General features: G+C 42.1%; 1 protein-coding gene across 5 annotated transcripts in view; it reads right to left on the reverse strand.

The window, feature by feature from the left end:
• Window positions 1-18184, reverse strand: part of THRAP3 (thyroid hormone receptor associated protein 3) — a 176551-nt gene that overhangs the window by 17673 nt on the left and 140694 nt on the right. For all 5 annotated transcript variants that reach the window (XM_033953670.1, XM_033953669.1, XM_033953672.1 and 2 more), the window contains 3 exons: window positions 15869-16056; window positions 10959-11184; window positions 10362-10511 (listed from right to left, as the gene is read on the reverse strand). In XM_033953670.1, the coding sequence (XP_033809561.1) occupies window positions 10362-10511; window positions 10959-11184; window positions 15869-16056 (564 nt within the window). The remainder of the gene's footprint in view (window positions 1-10361; window positions 10512-10958; window positions 11185-15868; window positions 16057-18184) is intronic.

Raw genomic sequence — 18184 nt, forward strand, 5'->3', positions numbered from 1 at the left:
GAACAGGGGACAAAGAGGGTAGATGTTTGGGAGGGGGAGACAGAAAGGAGGGAGATGATGGAAGGGGGTAAGCGAAAATGAGAGATGCTGGAAACCAGAGACTGGTACCAACACAAATGAAAAAAAAGTAAAAAAAACCAGACAACAAAAGGTAGAAATTTTTTTTTTTAATTTTCAGATAAAGTGGTATGGTAGCTGTTAAACATTAAGTAAAAATAGAAAATGGATATAAGGTGTTATATTTTTATTGGACTAATTTTAATACCTTTTTGACTAACTTTAGGAGAGCAAAATATCCTCTCTCAGGTCAGGACAGGATACCATAATAGCAGTATACTGTCCTGACCTGAGGAAGGAGGTTTTGGCCTCTGAAAGCTTATTGAAAAATACATTTAGTCCAATAAAATGGTATTATTTTCCATTTTTTGTTTTATTTGCATTTGTTAATTTGTAATGTAGTGATTGGAATATATCAGTCTGCTATTATTATATTTTGCACAGTACAGGGGAACACACATTGTTTTCTCTGGTGTTGCACTGTATATGAGAGTCTGGCTTCCTGGTGGTTCGGCTTAATTTTTATTTCTATTTTTATATAGTGGTTACTTATTCTAGATCACCATAAATCTGTCCTCCTGATCTCACTTGATTTATCTGCAGCATTTGATACTATTGACCATCATTTACTTATCAAGAGACTGTCCTCCACTGGCATTTCTGACCAAGTGCTAAACTGGTTTAAATCATATCTTCAAGATAGGTCAGCCAAAGTTATTTTCAACAATTCATCATCAAACAACTATACAAATTCTTATGGCATACCTAAAGGCTCAATCTTGTCCCCTCTTTTATTTAATATTTTTTTGTCGCCACTACTCACTCTAAGTCAATCTTTTGCCTTTGCAGATGACATCCAGCTTTTATATCCATTAAATATAGCTGATTCCAATGAGATAATAAATATAAAACAAATAAGTCAATGGCTTAAAGATAACATGTTGGCTCTGAACGCAACCAAATCTTCAATAATGTTTTTTCCATGAAAAAGGATCTTACATTTTCATCACAAATACTCTTAGATAATTTCCCACTACAAAAAGTAACAACGACGAAAATATTAGGAGTATTATTAGACCAAGAACTTTCTTTCATGATCAGATTAGTTCAGTAGTTAAAAACTGTTTCCATAAGTTACGTCTCATTAGATCTTTATCCAACGTCTTAAAACCAGAAGCTCTTAACATTCTTATTCATTCTTTGGTTATTTCTAGGCTAGATTACTGCAACACATTGTATCATGGCATAACCCAGAAAGAAATAAGAAGGCTACAAATTATACAAAATACAGCAATAAAAATTATTACTAACTCCAAAAAATATGATCATGTCAAACCTCTTCTACAAAAAGCACACTGGTTACCAATTTCGCACAGAATAATCTATAAAAAATTGCACTAATCTTCAAAATCCAACAAACCAATGCACCAATATTTCTAGATCTTTTTTGATACCATATTCTCCAGCCAGGACACTTAGATCAATGGAACAGCATTTGCTGACCATCCCTTCTCTAAAAATAATAGGTACTAGAAGATCTACAATTTTTTCAGTCATAGCACCCCAGCTTTGGAACAACTTACCAGTCTATCTACATGGAGAAACCTCATTAGAAAAATTTAAAAACACATTAAAATGCTACCTGTACAAAGACGCATTTGAGTCATAGATAGGATAATTCATCTATCATTAATCCCAGGCTCAAATACCTAATGTTAACCAGACCTTATGTATAGGTCACAACCTCCCCTATCCTCTTTTTAAGTTTAGCCATATTTATAAAACATTCTTCATCACCCTCCTGATGTTGTTTTTTCCTTAAATGTACTTTTACTTTCCTCAAAGATTGTAGTTTACCCCTCTTCCCTTTTGTATCGCTAATTACTTGTGTACATACATTGTATGTTTATGTGTACAAATTGTTTTATTTTTGTCTCCTAATTTTAAATTGTCATACGCATTGAAGTATTTGATATTGTGTGTACAACATACTTTTAATAAACTTGAAACTATACTGGGTGAAGATCTGCGTCCTGCGTGTTGAAACAGTTTTCTGTTTGCACTCATTGCATGATTAATCTGTTTTGTTTAGCTTTCCCAATAGGTTTATTGGTTTTTACTTTTGCTAATCTTCTTTCTTGTAATCCACACTTTATTCTGGGATCAGTGGGTTATTTCCCTCTATTCGCCAGGACTTTGAGGGAAGTCTCAGAATTTCAGAGACTTAAACCCCTCCCCCTCCTACCTCATCACTGTGCCAGTTTCCCAGCTCCTCAGTCGGTATAAAATCAGCCAGGAACATCTGTAGAGGACGAGAGAGGAGAACAGGGAGAACTCCCCAACAAGTAAACCAATTCTGTTCATATTAACAAATGCAAAATAGCAACAATGCAAAATGAGAAACAGGTTAGGAAACATTAGAAACCTATGACAAAACAGTGACTATAGGGAGACATAGCCTGCATTGTCAGAAAGGGGTGCCTGAACCAGGGCTCTCCCCACCCCCTCCCCCAAACTATGGGCTTGTTTTACAAAGCTGTGCTAGCGGCTGCCGCACGGCAACAGCCCTGAAGCCCTTTAAATCTCTATGGGCTTCGGGGCACTCTTATAAAGGCTGGTCAGAAAATAGAACTCCAGCTTATCAGTACTTGTAAAGGCAGACAATCGGCAAATCAGCAAAGAATGGGGGTGAGTTCCCAGAATAAAGTGTGGATTTACAAGAAAGAAGATTAGCAAAGGTAAGAAAGAACCTAATCTTTCATTCTTGTACAATCTCACTTTATTCCAGGACCAGCCCCAAAAATTCAGGGTAGGACTGATGAGCCCTCTGTGAAAACAGAGACACCAAAAGTAGCATCCTGCTTGGCCCCAACATCGATCCTGTATAACTTGGTGAATATATGTAAGAAGGACCAGGTAGCAGACCTGCAAATCTCATTCAGAGAAACAGCCGACGACTCTGCCCAAGAGGACGAAACAGCTCTAGATGACTAAGCCCGCTCCGCAAGGGGGGGGGAGGGGCTTCCATCCAGCCACCAAGTAAGCCGCGGAAATGGCCATGTGAATCCACTTGGAAATGGTAGCCTTACAAGCTGGCCTACTTTTGTGAGTGATCAGAGGTGAAACTTGTTAGTGACCTCCAGATACCACAATAAAAGTCTGCATACATCTAAGGACAATAACACCCGGTCCTGCTCTCTCGAACCAGATGAAGCAAAAGCAGGAAGCTGCGCTTCCTGATTGACATGGAAGGCGGAAACCACTTTCGGAAGAAAGGAAGGACCAGTACGCAGCATCATAGTAGAATCTGCAATATGCAGAAAGGGATCCCTGCAGGAAAGAGCCTGGAGTTCTGAGACTCTTCAGGCTGAGGTAATAGCCACCCAAAATACAATCTTGATCTTGAGATCCATTAGAGATGCCTGGTCCAGAAGCTCGTAAGCCGGACAAGCCAGAGAACAAAGAACAGATTAAGATTCCACATCAGACAGGGAAGGCACAACGGAGGTCGAAGTCGTAGAGCGCCCCCGCAGAAAACGAACAACATCCAGATGAACTGCCAATGAACCCCTAAAAGAAGGAAGGCCCATACACGAAAGACTGAAGATGGAGACAATTCTCGAAGCGGAGAAGAGCCAACCAAATTGCCCAAAGCGCAGGCGATTGATTGACCACTTGCGCTCTGAGGGTACACACTGGCCCTGAACAGGGATGGCCATACACATCCCTCCCCAGCCTTTTAAACTCGCATCCGTAGACAGAATCATCCAATCCGAGATCTGGAGGGGAAGGCGCCTGGAAAGCAAGAGGATTGCAACCACCATGCAGACTGTTCCGCGCCACAGTCATTCAGAGCAGGGATGCATGTAATGGGGTCTGCTGGGGATTCCAGCCTGAATGCAGAGCATCCTGCCGTGGACGCAGATGGGCTCTAGCCCAAGGGACCAAATCGATTGTTGCCTCCATGGCCCCCAGAATCTGAAGGTACTGCCATGCTGTCGGAGTGGCCAGAAGGTCCCTGACAACCTGTTGAAGCTTCTCCTGATGGGAGACAGGTAGGAACACTTTTTTCTGTCCCTTGTGAAACCGAACTCCAAGATATTCTAATCCTGAATCGGCTTGAGGTGGCTCTTCTTGAAGGTGATCACCCAGCCCAGGCGCTGCAGCAACTGTACCACCTGTTGAACTGCCTGATGCCCCTCAGACAGCAAGGGAGCTCTGATCAACCATTCCAGACACGGGTGAACTAGGATACCCAAGGTGTGAAGATGGGTCATCACCAACACCATCACTTTGGTGAAGGTCCTGGGTGCTGTCGCCATTCCAAAGTGCATCGCCAACTGGAAGTGTTTCTCCAAGACTTGGAACTTCCGGGTGTTCTGGGAAAATGGGAATGTGGAGATATGTCTCGGTCAGATCTAGGGAGGATAGAAACTCTCCCAATGTCACTGATGCTATCACCGAGTGCACCATCTCCATGCAGAAGTGGGGCACTTTCAGTGCCACATTGACTGCCTTGAGGTCCAGGATGTTTCCAATCGTCGGATATTTTCTTTGGAACGATGAATTATATTGAGTATCTCCCAGAGCCCAAATCTCATTCTGAAATGGGTTCTAGGCCATAATATCCAGAAGCCTGTGGACTGCACCCGAAGCACCTTATCAAGGCGGCACACAGGAGAATCCAGAAAATACTCGGTCAGAGGACAGAGAAACTCTAGCTTGCAGCCATCCTTGAGAACCTCCAGGACCCAGCAGTTGGAAGTAATTGCCTGCCATTCTGAAAACACACACCCCATTCACACACCCCCAAAGGAGTTAAATGGAAAAAAACTATACGATGGCCTACTAGCCACTCAAGCAGCAAAAATAGATAACCAAATCTCCAATCTACTGATGACAACCCCAGACTACAAGATGAATAAAAACTATATTCAAGAAATCCCTGAAAAAGACTTAATACAAGTACCTTCCTTCTTCTCCCTAACTCACTGATACTACCTTCACAAGAAATGACCTGTGATCCTACTTTGTAACCCTCCTTCTTAACTCTTTTGTAATCCGCCTTGAACCGCAAGGTAATGGCGGAATAGAAATGTCTAATGTAATCTAATTCTGCCAGAAAGTCTGACAACTGACCCCCTATATGCAGGGAGGGGTGTGGGGTGGGAGAGACACCAGCCTGGTGTTAGAACTGTTTCTTTGCTGGAACCACCGGCCAACTTCCCATGGATTGCTGACATCGGGACTGGCTGAAGCACGATCTGGCAGATGAAGAGGACTGCTGTCCTGTGGACAGACCAGCGTACGGACAAGAGCACCTGAAGGGATAAAAAATTAGAATGCCCCGAACCCCTGGAAGGGTGGGATCTATTCACAGGCAACGACTTAGGCATGCAATTCTGTACACTGGCCATAAGGTCATCCAGACTCTGACCGAACAACAGCTGTCCTTTAAATGGCAACCGGCTCAAAATTGCCTTAGAAGAGGAATCATCAGACCACTGCCAGATCCAATATATCCTGCGAGCCGATACAGAATAGGCAGCAAGCTTTGTGAAAACTTTCAATATGTCTTACAAAGCATCGTCCTTATAATTCATACTGGAGATGAGAAAATCCAAGATGTGAAGCATCACAGTGAAAGAATCATGGCACAGCTTGGAATGGCACACCTGAGCAGCAAAAGAGGCCAATGCCACCTTGACACCAACAGCAGCAAAATTCACACGTCTGTCCTTAACATCTTTCAGGACCACGCCCCCATCACTGGGGAGAGAAATGTGCTTGGTGATCTTTGCCACCGAGGAATTCACCTTCGGGGAAGCAAAGTGCTTGTTAAAAGCATCTGTCATGGGATAAAGCCGTGTCATGGCATGAGCACATTTCAAGGGACCCTCAGAAGTCTCCCAAATGCCCAGAATCTGAACGAGGTCAGGATGATCAGGAAAAGAGGCGGATTTTGGCCTCTGGTCACTCATGAAGGAACATTTTACAGTGACAAGCTGCTCAGACTGCAGCTTCAGTTCCTGAAGAGATTCTGAGATCAAATCAACAAGGTGCGCATGCTTGAAAAATCAGCGCACAGTGGGATCATCCTCAAAATCTGGGGCTCTGCACCGATCCGGATCTTGGAGATCCACCAAGTTTGCCACATCTGCGACCGCCACAGTGCCTCCTAGTGAAAGCAGAGTACAGTGTCCAGTGCAACCGTGAGCACAACCGGCTTATCTGCTGGCATCTGTGAAGGAAGACAAAGAGAAAAGGCCTTGGTCCTGCAAGGCAGGGGTCCTTGTGACTAGTGCCGGAGCTGGCGGAAGGGAAACGGGAAGAGACTTTTTAACTAAGTACGCCTGATAAAGCATATTCATGAATTCTGGGAGAAAATCTATCCTCTGTGGCGGGAGCCGACCTCTGCACATCAGGTTTGGACTGTTTGGAGGATTTGCCAGAAATGTGCTTGCTTTTTGCCAAAATGTCACCAGCGCGCTCACCAGGGTCCCCAGATGCCATTTTCATGGGAGTCAGGGCAGAAGGTGCTAGAAAACCCTCCTTGGAGGTCGAAGGCACAAAATCCAGGCAAGCCTCACACCCCTTGAGGGCCGCAGTGCACGTGGAACACAGCTGTGCATCCGACAGTCATTCACAACAAATGAGGCATGAATTCATCCCATCCTGTCCTGGGGAGGCCATCTATGAAGTTTTCTTGCAAAAACAAAGCTTGGAAGTATGAAAAATATACTTAAATTCGAATTGGGGAAAATCCAAGATGGCCGCCGTGGGTGCTGATTTTAAAGAAAGAGCCCGGGAAAATTACAGGAACCCTCAAAAAAAATGGGGGTTTGGGGATTTTATAGGTGTGGAGGGGTAGGGCATGCAGGGAAACCACTCAAAAACCCCTTTTCAAGACCGCCAAAATCGCTGATTCAGGCTGTCAACTTGTACTCACCATGACGTGTTGAATGAGAGAAACTGAAGAGCTGAAAATAGCTCACAGGGAGATCCTTTGCCTCAGTGAACTGGAAATCTGGATTTCAAGTATTCTGACTGCCCCACCGGCCTGACCACTACTTCCAGAGACCTCTGCCACCCTCGGACATGCCACGCAGATGCCTGGTGGATGAACAGAGTCCAATCCTGGTTATGCCTTCACAGAACCACTCAGCTTTGCTCTATCCACTAGGGGACAAACCTGGGGTGAGCAAGCTCCTAAGGGAACGGTCCCCGAGGTCCAGTCTGATGTGCAGGCTGTCTAGGGGGCTTACTGAGAAGCAGGGAATCCCCTAGATGCAGACTTTTTCCAAAGGTCTGCAATCTCCCACAGTCAAGGATGTCCCCACAGGGGACCTCCACAGCACAAGGGTGAAAACCACAAATGCAAAACACAAACTTTGCGAAAGAAAACACGAGCAGAAAAGACAGACTCCTATAGCCTGGCTTGTAGGAAGGAAGACTGGGGAGCTGGGATACTGGCACAGTGATGAGGTATGAAGGGGAGGAGTTTAAGTCTCTGAATTCTGAGACTTCCTACAAAGTCCTGGTGGGTAGAGGGAAATAACCCACTGGTCCTGGAATAAAGTGGGATTGTACAAGAAATATATTTTATGTACAGCTTTATATTTTCTTTCCAGTTCAATAGAAATAATTTACCTTCTCGATTTTTTAATAGAATTTGGCATGATTTTCAATAATTGCTCGTCTTTGCACCCTCACCACAGAACACAAGCCCAAATCATGACTTGCACCTCTACTTTTCTGGTTTAATGGGAACATTGCATAGGAGGCATTATAGACCTAAACTAAACTAAACTAAACCTTGGGTTTATATACCGCATCATCTCCATAGATGCAGAGCTCGGCACGGTTTACAGGAAATAGGATGAGAGAGGAACTCCAGTGGAGGGTTTAAGGATTAGGTGTAAAAGGGTGAGGATGGGTGGGAGAGGCCTAAGAGGGGGGGAAGTGTTACAGTTTTGAGAATAGCCAGGTTTTTAGGTGTTTACGGAAAAGTTGGAGGGAGCTTGAGGTTTGAGACCTGCAAACTTTTATTGTGTACTTCTGCAATTCATTGCTGCAGACTAAGGGAACCCTCTGCTGCTTCTGTGGGATTCTTGAAAGGGATTGCTTTCTGAAGGGAAATCTCATCCTCTGAGTAGAAATTAGTCTGCTTGGTCTACTAGCCTCTATAAACCATCCTCTGTCAGAAAATCCTCTAGCTACAGAGGATATGGTCGATCTTCCAGTAACCTAGGAACCTTGGATTCTTTACCAACTTCTCTAAATCTTCACCAAAGAGCAAACATCCTTTAAAAGGCAACTTACTAAGCCTAGTCTTAAAAGCAACATCTGTTGACCAATTCTGGAGTCAGAAACACAGAAACATAATGGCAGATAAAGGCCAAATGGCCCATCTGGTCTGCCCATCCGCAGCATCCACTATCTCCTCCTCTAAGATACCCCAAGTGCCTGCCCACACTTTCTTGAATTCAGACACAGTCTTTGTCTCCACCACCTCTACTGGGACACTATTCCACGTACTACCACCCTTTCTACAAAAAGTATTTCCTTAGCTTACTCCTGAGTCTCTTAACTTCATCCTATGCCCTCTCATTCTAGAGCTTCCTTTCAAATGAAAGAGATTCCCCTCATGTGCATTTTTGTCATGTAGGTATTTAAAAACTCTTTACCATATCTCCTTTGGCATTTCAAGGCAGTGGGCACTGGAGAATTAAGCGACTTGTCCAGAGTCACAAGGAGCAGCACCGGGATTTGATTTCACAACCTCTGGGTGCAGAGGCAGCAGCTCAACCAGTAAGCCACAGTCAAGATTAGCATTTAGTTCTCCATTCTGTGTTTTTACTACTAAACTATAGTGCCATACAAATTATTGTATGGGAGAACTGTGTTGCAGATACCAGTTCCTTTCTTAAAAATGAAGGCATGGCATCAGCCACAGAAAGAGCACATTTTCCAGCTGAAAGGTTCTCTTTGTGTGTTGCACACACAGCCCTTCTTTTCTTTGTCATGCAGGGCTGGCCGTTATGGCTTACAATCCACAAAACTTCAGCAGAGTAAAAAATTCACAGGTGTCCATAGTGACAGTATTTTCACACAAGGCTCATTTCCTTTTCCCTCCACACACACTCAAAGCTAATAAGCACCCTGTTTAACAGAGAAACAAATTGTCTGTTGAACGGTATAATTTCGTTGGGTTCTCAGGGAAATGCTGTACAAGGAACTCAGAAGAGAATGACACAGTAACAGAATTTGTCACTGTCACTGTCCCTTTAGTTAACTGCGGGAACCCATCTCCATGTTATCCTTTAAGGAGAGAGGGAAGAATCGGAGTATGTACGGTCACAACCACTGACCCTCAAAAGCCTTGTATTGAAAAATACTGGTGGTTATCCACGGGAATGGTGACGGTGATAACTTCTGTCAACGTGAATTCTTTATGAAGCACAAAAATTACTTATCCCTCAAAAGAAACAGGAGGTTGGTGGGGTGGGGGGGAAGAGGGGGACCTGAAACCTTCATCTTAAACCAGAGATTGAGAAAAACTGACATCCTAAACCAGAGATTGAGAGAAAAATTCAGTAGGTTTTTTTAAAATATCTCTCAGCTTAAGCCCTTTGTTTGTTTTTTTTAAGTCACTGCTTGAGACCAAAAACTTGTTTTCAAGAAAATAAGACAACATATATTCCTACCAGACCATTGCAGTCTGCAGAGGATTCATTGATCTACCACCTGCTGGAGACTGAGATATACTGGTTGGCCAAGCTTCTGCTTAGGGTTCTTTTGCTACGACATCACAACTCATTAGTTTTTCAGTCTCTACTTGCTAGTAGGATGGCACAAACTTAAGCATCTAGACTGGTCTAGTGGGATAAGGATATAAATGTTTCAAGTTCCTGAAAGCTTCTCCCATCATTACCAATCTTCTAGAAGTTGACGAGTGTGAAGACACAACGCCAACATATCGAAAACATGAACTGAACACAAACTGAAAAGTGGAATGAGTTTTTACAATGTAAAGGGTGCCAGGATTTAAAAACCAAACAAAAAAAACAAAAAACCCTGCATTAGAATGAGAAAGAATAAAAGGAGACTTCAGAATAACACCAAAAGCACCAGCAAAGAAATGAAGTAGGACATGATTTGATATCTTTAATAACCCACATAGTACTACTGATTTTTTTAAATTCTTTATGTAAAAATCAATGACAAAGGCAAGATAATATATCTACAAGTTTTCAGTAGGAGAAGGAAGGAAATTCTTTTCTTAACCTTTCTCAGGGACGTACCAAGTAATATTTTTTGCTTTTGGGGGTGTACTCTGGGTCCCACTCTTCATCTCTGTTTCGCTTTTGGAAATCATTATTGTTGTTGTTGTTGTTGCTGCTGGTTGCAGGGAAGGTTCCTCTACCCCATCCTCTGCCTCTCGCCCTGAATTGCTGTGGCAACAAAATGAAATTAAAAAAAAAAAAGAAAGAAAGACAAAATCTTTAGAGACATGCTAAGTGCTATCTTATTCAGGAACAGCACTTTAATACTGATCAGATCACAATCGATGAATGAATCAAACAGAATAAAAAGTAAATTCAGATTTAGAAAGCACTGAAAAAATAATTTTTTGAAGTAAAGTACTGCCTACTTTACAGAGGCTCAATAGAAATTTATAACCAGAAAGCTATCCTTGCAGTAAGTGCTAAGGTTCAATCAATTGAAAGAAATGAAAGTAAGGTCCTCAAGATTATAGTTAGAAATCCAAATTGCAATATGCTGTTCCTAAGAATGCACTACATGTACACAAACAGGTTATGCAGAAAGGAAAATATGTAAACCACATGATCAGTAAAGGCACAGTGCATTTAAAAAAAACCAACCAAAAAACAACTTACAAAACTTCCTCTGGCTCTTCCTCGCTCATTCGGACCAACAAAGTCTTTGGTACCAAGGCGAGACTTATCGAAACCTGGGACACCTTCCTCTTTCTCTTCACTTTCGGCAGTGGGGTACTCTTCTCCTCCGCCTGCTCCTGCTGCTCCTCCTCCCACTCGACAGGAATGGGAAGACCGAGAAGATGTGGAAGAAGATCTTGAACGAGCTCGTAACCTTCTGTGCTTCCTATTCCATTGGAGAAAGACAATAAATTATATGGCACTGTAGCTTAGAGGTGAAAACACAAAATGGAGAACCAATTGCTAATCTTGGCTCTACTATTTATGTGGTTCACTACCTTAACTGATCTGTTTTTTAGGACATGTTCGACATTTGCATACACTAAGATGGGCAGTGTGCCTCCAGGATTGGATTGCCCTATCTGACCTCCATTGCCCTATCTGACAACCATTGCCCTATCTGACCTCAAAAAGGACACTTATGGGTAATTCTACAAGGCAGGCACCAAGATTGAGGCAACAAGAATAAATATAAGTAACTTGGAAACTGGTACTTACATGCCTAAATTCTAATATTTTACCCAGGCTCCACCTGTGCATACACCCACCTTCAAACTATGCACCATTGCATTTAAACATCTATTTACAGAATAGTGTAATAGTCATATTACTACCACTTACATGTTTATATGCATGTATTCCTTGAAATGTGTTTGTGCCATGGCATGATTTTATCCCATGGCGAATGCTTTCAACTGTATGCCAGCACTGTGGATACTTAACACATTTTTTGGTATCCTCTTTATCGAATTACCTCTTTGATGAACATGTTTATACTGCCCATGCAGAACATCTTTACCTATCTCTATTATCCTATTAATTTTATTGGCATTCCTGTCTATTCTCTTTGATGTGGATTGCATGAGTCGCAGTACTGTCTGTTATCCACGATAGTAGTTTACAAAAATGTTCACAAACCATGAAATCGCAAATAGAGATTAGGTTCCAGCAGTACACATTGTGCCTCAAAATCATGGAAAGTGAACAATGGATCCTACTAGGAAAACAGGGTTAGGATCCTGCATGGGACAGCACTTGGAACACCTGTAGATGCTTATAATTCATTCTCTGGACACCTGGAGACCATATCTGGAAGCAAACACCAGACCTCAAAGTGAAAGTGAAAGCTGTTTTTAAGAACAGGCCCACGAATACACAAAAACGGCAGTACAAATGGGGAATTTAAGTCAACGGATACATCTGCAGATACGTGAAATCATACATCAGGAATATATGAATAACGAGAACAGACTATACATTAAATTGCAATAAATCATAGACATCTTATCCTAGCGATGGACTAGTTAATGTCTCTTGTACATCACAGTGCACCTGGCTGTACGTATGTCCAGATGTTAAAGAGGAAAGGCTAAAGAAGTTAGGGTTCTTCAGCTTGGAAAAGAGAAGTCTGAGGGGAGATAAGATTTTTTATCTACAAAATCCTGAGTGATGTTTTACTCCATCAAAAATTACAAGGATAGGGGATACTCGAAGTTACAGAGAAATGCTTCTAAATCCTATAGAAGAAAATATTTTTTCACTCAAAGAATAATTAAGCTCTGGAACACATTGCCAGAGATATGGTAAGAGTGGTTAACGTAGCTAAAAAAAAAAAAAAAGGTTTGGACACGTTCATGTAGGAAAAGTCCATAATCTGCTTATGAGACAGACATGGGGACTGCTTGCCCTGGGATCGGTAGTTTTTCCCAGGTTCTTGAGACCTGGATTGGCCACTGTGGAAATAGGTTACTGGGCTAGATTGGTCTGACCTCGTATGACTATTCTTATGTTAGCATGCATATATTAACTTACACAGTACTTGTTTTACAATATGTTGTAAACCACTTTACTGCAACAGAAGAAAGGCGATATACAAATTGCAATACACAAGGCTAATTCTCTATAGCCTGCTTAAAGCTGGGTACCAGGATGATGTACGCCAGTGGTCTCAACTTGCGGCCCGGGGGGGGCCACATGCGGCCCGCCAGGTACTATTTTGAGGCCCTTGCTATGTTTATCATAATCACAAAAGTAATATAAAACAGTATCTTGATCATATGTCTCTAGCTATAAATTACAATATTTTTATTAAGACTTAGCCAAAAGGATTTATAAGCTATAAAGAGTTTTACCTCTTGCAAAATTGTCATTTCTTTAATAAGACATTAACTATTTTTTTCTGAGGCCCTCCAAGTACTTACAAATCCAAAATGTGGCCCTGCAAAGGGTTTGAGTTTGAGACCACTGATGTACGCTAAGCACAAAATCAGAAGTCGTGGCCACAACTGTTATAGAATGCTAGTATAATGTTAGGCATGAACACTTTGGCTAGCTCAATGCTGGTGTAAATTTTTGCAGCTAACTATAGGCAGTTGGTGCATAAATGCTAGCATTCTAATATATGCATAATTGCCTGACATACTCCCTGACCCTCCCATGCCCCACCTTGAAGTTGTGTGCTCTGAAATTTGAGTACCCAACTTATAGAATATCTACTAAGGGCAGATAGGTGCATAACTGCTAACCGGTGCCAGTTAAGGCCAATTATAGTCTATTATTACTCATCAACAACAATAATCAGCTCATTATTAAATTATGTGCACAAAAATATTAGATTCTTACCTCGATAATCTTTCTTGAAGATGTGTCTAGTAGCCCTGAACACTAGGGTTATGCATCTGAACCAACAAGTTGCTTGTAGAATGCTGTCAATCATCTTTGTACTGTCTCCTTCCACCCTCAGTTTGTACAAAAGCAATCAAGCAGCACTGTAAAGACAGACATAACTGGAAGGAGGGAAATGGGGGGGGGGAGGGGGAAAATCCCCAACACTACAATTGTCCAATCTGAAAATGGCAATTGATGTTCAAACAATTAGTTTCCCTGTAATTCCATCTGATCAGTTCTGCTGTAATTCCATCTGACCAGTCATTGGAGAAAATGACTGACACATGCGTAGAGCTGGCAGAGGAAGCCCCAAAGCTGAGCGGCAGGGAAGCCCTTAAGCAGCCTCCGGCCACTCAGCTGTTCGGGGCAAGAAAAGTAGGTTTTGGCTTTTTGAATGGAAACAGAGGTGTGTGTGTTACATACGCACCTCTGTGCCCATTTCAGAAAAAGTTGTGCTGGGACAAATTGTTTATATATTGATCAGTATTATGTTTATGGTCATCCTCTTATTTCATTTTATTATTACTGTTTTTAAAAAAAAGATTAGATTAATAGGACAGAATATATAATATATTATATGATATATGTACTACATATGAATTAGTAGGGTTGGGAGGGAGGGTTTAAATATTATGATTTAAGTTAAATCGATAGAGAATCAAGTGATATTGTATAAGTTCAAATGTTATTTTATGATACACTTGTTGTAAGATGTAAAATGAATAAAGAATTTAAAAAAAAATAAATATATATATATATTTTTTTTAAATTTATGTTCATATATATTTTCAATATGACTGTTTTTAAACATGGTTTCTAGGGGTTTTAGAACAGTGTTTCTCAACATGCGGTACACGAACCCTTGGGGGTACATGGGCCGCTTGTTGGGGTACATGGCCTGGCCGCCAATTCCCACCCATCTGTAGAGGCGGCCGCCGGCGGTGGGGCTCCCACATTCCTGCTACACATGATCTGGGGGATGAGAGGAGAAATGTTGGATGTGACAGTAGAGGGGGTAGGAGAGATGCCTGGTTCTATCAAGACAGATGGACAATAAGAGAGGGGGAGACTTGTTGCCAGTAGGGGTGGAGGAGAGAGGAAGAAAAGCTGGACTCATGGAGGGACAGAGAGAGATGTTGGTTGGGGAAGGGAATGAGGTCCGGAGAAGAGGAAGCATGCAGGAGGCAGAAAATGTTGGACTCCATGGAGAGAGGGTGAGCGAGAGATCAATGGGGAGGGAAGGAGGAAAGTCACACTCAGGGGAAGAGGATAGAGTAAAAAGTTGGACTCCCCTGAAATACAAAAGAAAATACAGGGAAAGGGGTTTTAGAGGTGGGAGACCTTGGCTCTAGCTGCAGAAACCTTAAAATTTCACATCTGGCGATACCCCCCTTCCCTCCCCCTCCTGATTTTCCCCATAGGCTATAATAGCCTTATTCACTGTGCCTGCCTGTTTCAGCTTAGGAATACAGCTGGGACAAATGGAAAACTATACCTCACAGGTTTACGGTAGGAACTTGGTCTTCGGACTGCTAGCTGGACCAATGTTGGACTGAGCCTCAACTCCTGAAAACCTTCACACTGCCAAGGGGGAAGGGACCACGCAGCCAGCCCACTATTAAGCAAAGCAAAGCCAGGATGCAATCAAACTGCCTGCGCTCAAGCTCCTGATAAATCAGGAATGCGAGCAACTATGCAGGAGATGACCCCTGAGCTCCCCAAAAAAATACAAAATCAGGCTGGCTAGCAAGTGTCCCCGAGGGCTAATCCTGCTAGCAGCAGACTTCCGCAATGCAAGTATGGGTCTTCTCCCAGGCAGAGGTCCCAACAAGTAGGAACCTATGGGCACTGAGCCTCTAACTGAACACTAAGAAAATATAACTGAAAGTAATAAAACTGCAGAGCAGAAAATCCTCTGAGCAACTTGCCTCCAGAAAAAAAAATCTGAGGGGGCTAGAACAGCTTCCTGGAAAGGAGGTGGTGTTCAAGGATGATTGACAGCATTCTGCAAACAACTTACGGGGTCAGATGCATAACTCTAGCCTTCAGGACTACTAGATATATTGCACTAGAACTGTTCTTATTCCATAACCTGCATATGCAACGCTGTGCGCTGTCATAAATTCAGGCATTTGGGGATAGTCCACAAAATTAAAACACAGAAACTATTCTTTTGTTCTTACTTGTGTTTTTTAGACCCTTTTCGGGATTTCTCTGGTTTCTCAGTTGATCTTTCCCGTGAATGACTCGAATCTCTGGAATCCAATGAGTCTCGGGACCGATCTCGCTTGGAATCGCGGTCCTTATGTTTTTTACGACGTTCAATATCAAGGCGCAGATCAACTGGGTCCTCCTTAAATTTCCCTTCAGCCTGGAAAGGGCAGGGACATATACAAGATATTTTCATATATGCAGATTTATCCTAAATAGAACTTGATAAATTTGGACTTATGTAGTTTTGCTTCCTATTTTGTATTTATAATTGAAGAGAGACTGAACTAAAATGCATATTTATAACCCTAAATAAAATGCAGACATTAACATATTTTATGTATAAAAATGCATAACTATGAATGTAAATCAGAGTGCAGCACTATTAATACATGCTGTCACCCAACTAATGCAGGAAAAATAGGACGGGAAATGTGACAATAGATTACAAAAGGCCAAGGCATAAATCTATTCTCATACAAATATTTAATTTTAAATGGAGACAAATATAACACGTGACCACTTGACCTTCCTCCTCTTTCTCTCCTTTGCCATTTGCTACTGTTCTGTACTCTCTCCTAAGACTATCATCATGCAATTAAGTTTTCCTTATAAACCTGCAACTTTTGCAAGCAGACAGATGGTTTGAAAAAAATTGGTCAAAATATGCACAATAAAAGTTATAACAGGCAATAGGACCATAATCCTCATCAGTTCTTGAATGTTCAATAAGGTGAAGTCGGTGATTTCAAGGACACATTAAGTTATGCATAGAAAGGTTCCCCAAAGGGAAGGCCACAGTGACATGGAAAGTTAATAGTGTCAGGGTCAGATTAAGGCATAAGCAAACTAGGAATATGCCTAGGGTCCAAAAGTTGAGAAGAGTCCTGTCAAATTTTTTTTCAGGATTCTACAGATTTATAAATTAACTGTCTTAAAGCCAGAAGGATAGCTAAAGGGTCTGGATATTTTTCAAAGGTAGCCCTCTAAAGCTCTCCAAACCTTCTCCCATCCTATGCAGAGTCTTTGGTAGGAACCAACCAAAGGGAAGACTTCTAGTCAAAGGAAGGCATGAGCTACATGCATTCTGGGTGTTGGGGGAGGGTAACTAAAATTTACTTGGGGTCTTGGAGCCAGCTAGTGAGTTGGGAGTGAGGGGTGGAGGGATGACAAAGGGAATGTGGGAAGATGCATGTGGGAAAATGTAAAAAGAGATTTGTTGTGGATGAGAAATGCTAATAGAAATAGCAAGGACACTATCTCATATGATTGTAGGCATAGCTGGTTGGGGAGGCACTCACTGAACAAGCATAAGCATCAGGAACAGCATAGCACTGAGTGTGTATATGTGTGTGTGCATTCATGTGTCAATAAAGAGCAAGACAGAGAATGTATGTGCACACGTATGCATGCACACATGTGTTTGAAGAGCATGAACATGTTGTGTATATAGGTTTCTGTGTCTCTGGTGGGAATAGTCTCATAAAATCTGGGCTAGAACTGAAAAATGATCCTCTGCACCTATTAAGTGAAGGGAAATTTCAGTCTTCATAATTTACCTGGAAAAAATCCATTGAAAACTGCCATCATACTATCTATATCCTTTCACAAGCACCAAAAAGCTAAATATTTTCTTTTGCTTCTTCCATTAATGAAGATTTTTCACATGTAAAACTTCCACTCTTGGCATCTCTAGTTTCTACCAGAGATGGAGACATGGAGGGTAAAAATGACTTGTTCAACTTCACTGATTCTCGGTCAACTGCTCCAGAGTTTCCAAGTTACCCAGGAGGGGGACTTCTCAGTCAGTTTTGTTTTTGAACTTACATCCCAAATGTGTGCAATTTGTAATCCCTTATTCTACCTGTTGAAATCAGAGCTACATGTCTCATAATGCACTAGGATATGGTTGACACAAATCCAGAGATGGCCTAAAATATCTCTCCTGTCACTTGGCTAACTTAGAAGCTTTCCAACTCTAACCACTAAGCCTCTCCATTAGAAGCCTCTCCATGATCACTCACAATTACTGGTGCCACACCCACAGAGAGGCTCTGCACTCTTTGATGCTACTTTTGGAGAGGTGGAATGTGTATTTGTGGGGGGGGGGGGGGGGAGGGGGGCACGAATGAAGACGATAGTGACAAAATTCATCACCGTCCCCCGTGGATAACCGTAGGAAACCATCCTATGTCATTCTTTAATGTCCTCAGTCCTTCTACACCAGCATTCTTCCATGCAAGGCTTGAGAGTCAGTGGCTGGGCCCATTCATACTCTGATTCTTCCT

This window comes from Geotrypetes seraphini, chromosome 8 (genome assembly GCF_902459505.1).
Source record: "Geotrypetes seraphini chromosome 8, aGeoSer1.1, whole genome shotgun sequence".
NCBI lineage: Eukaryota > Metazoa > Chordata > Amphibia > Gymnophiona > Dermophiidae > Geotrypetes > Geotrypetes seraphini.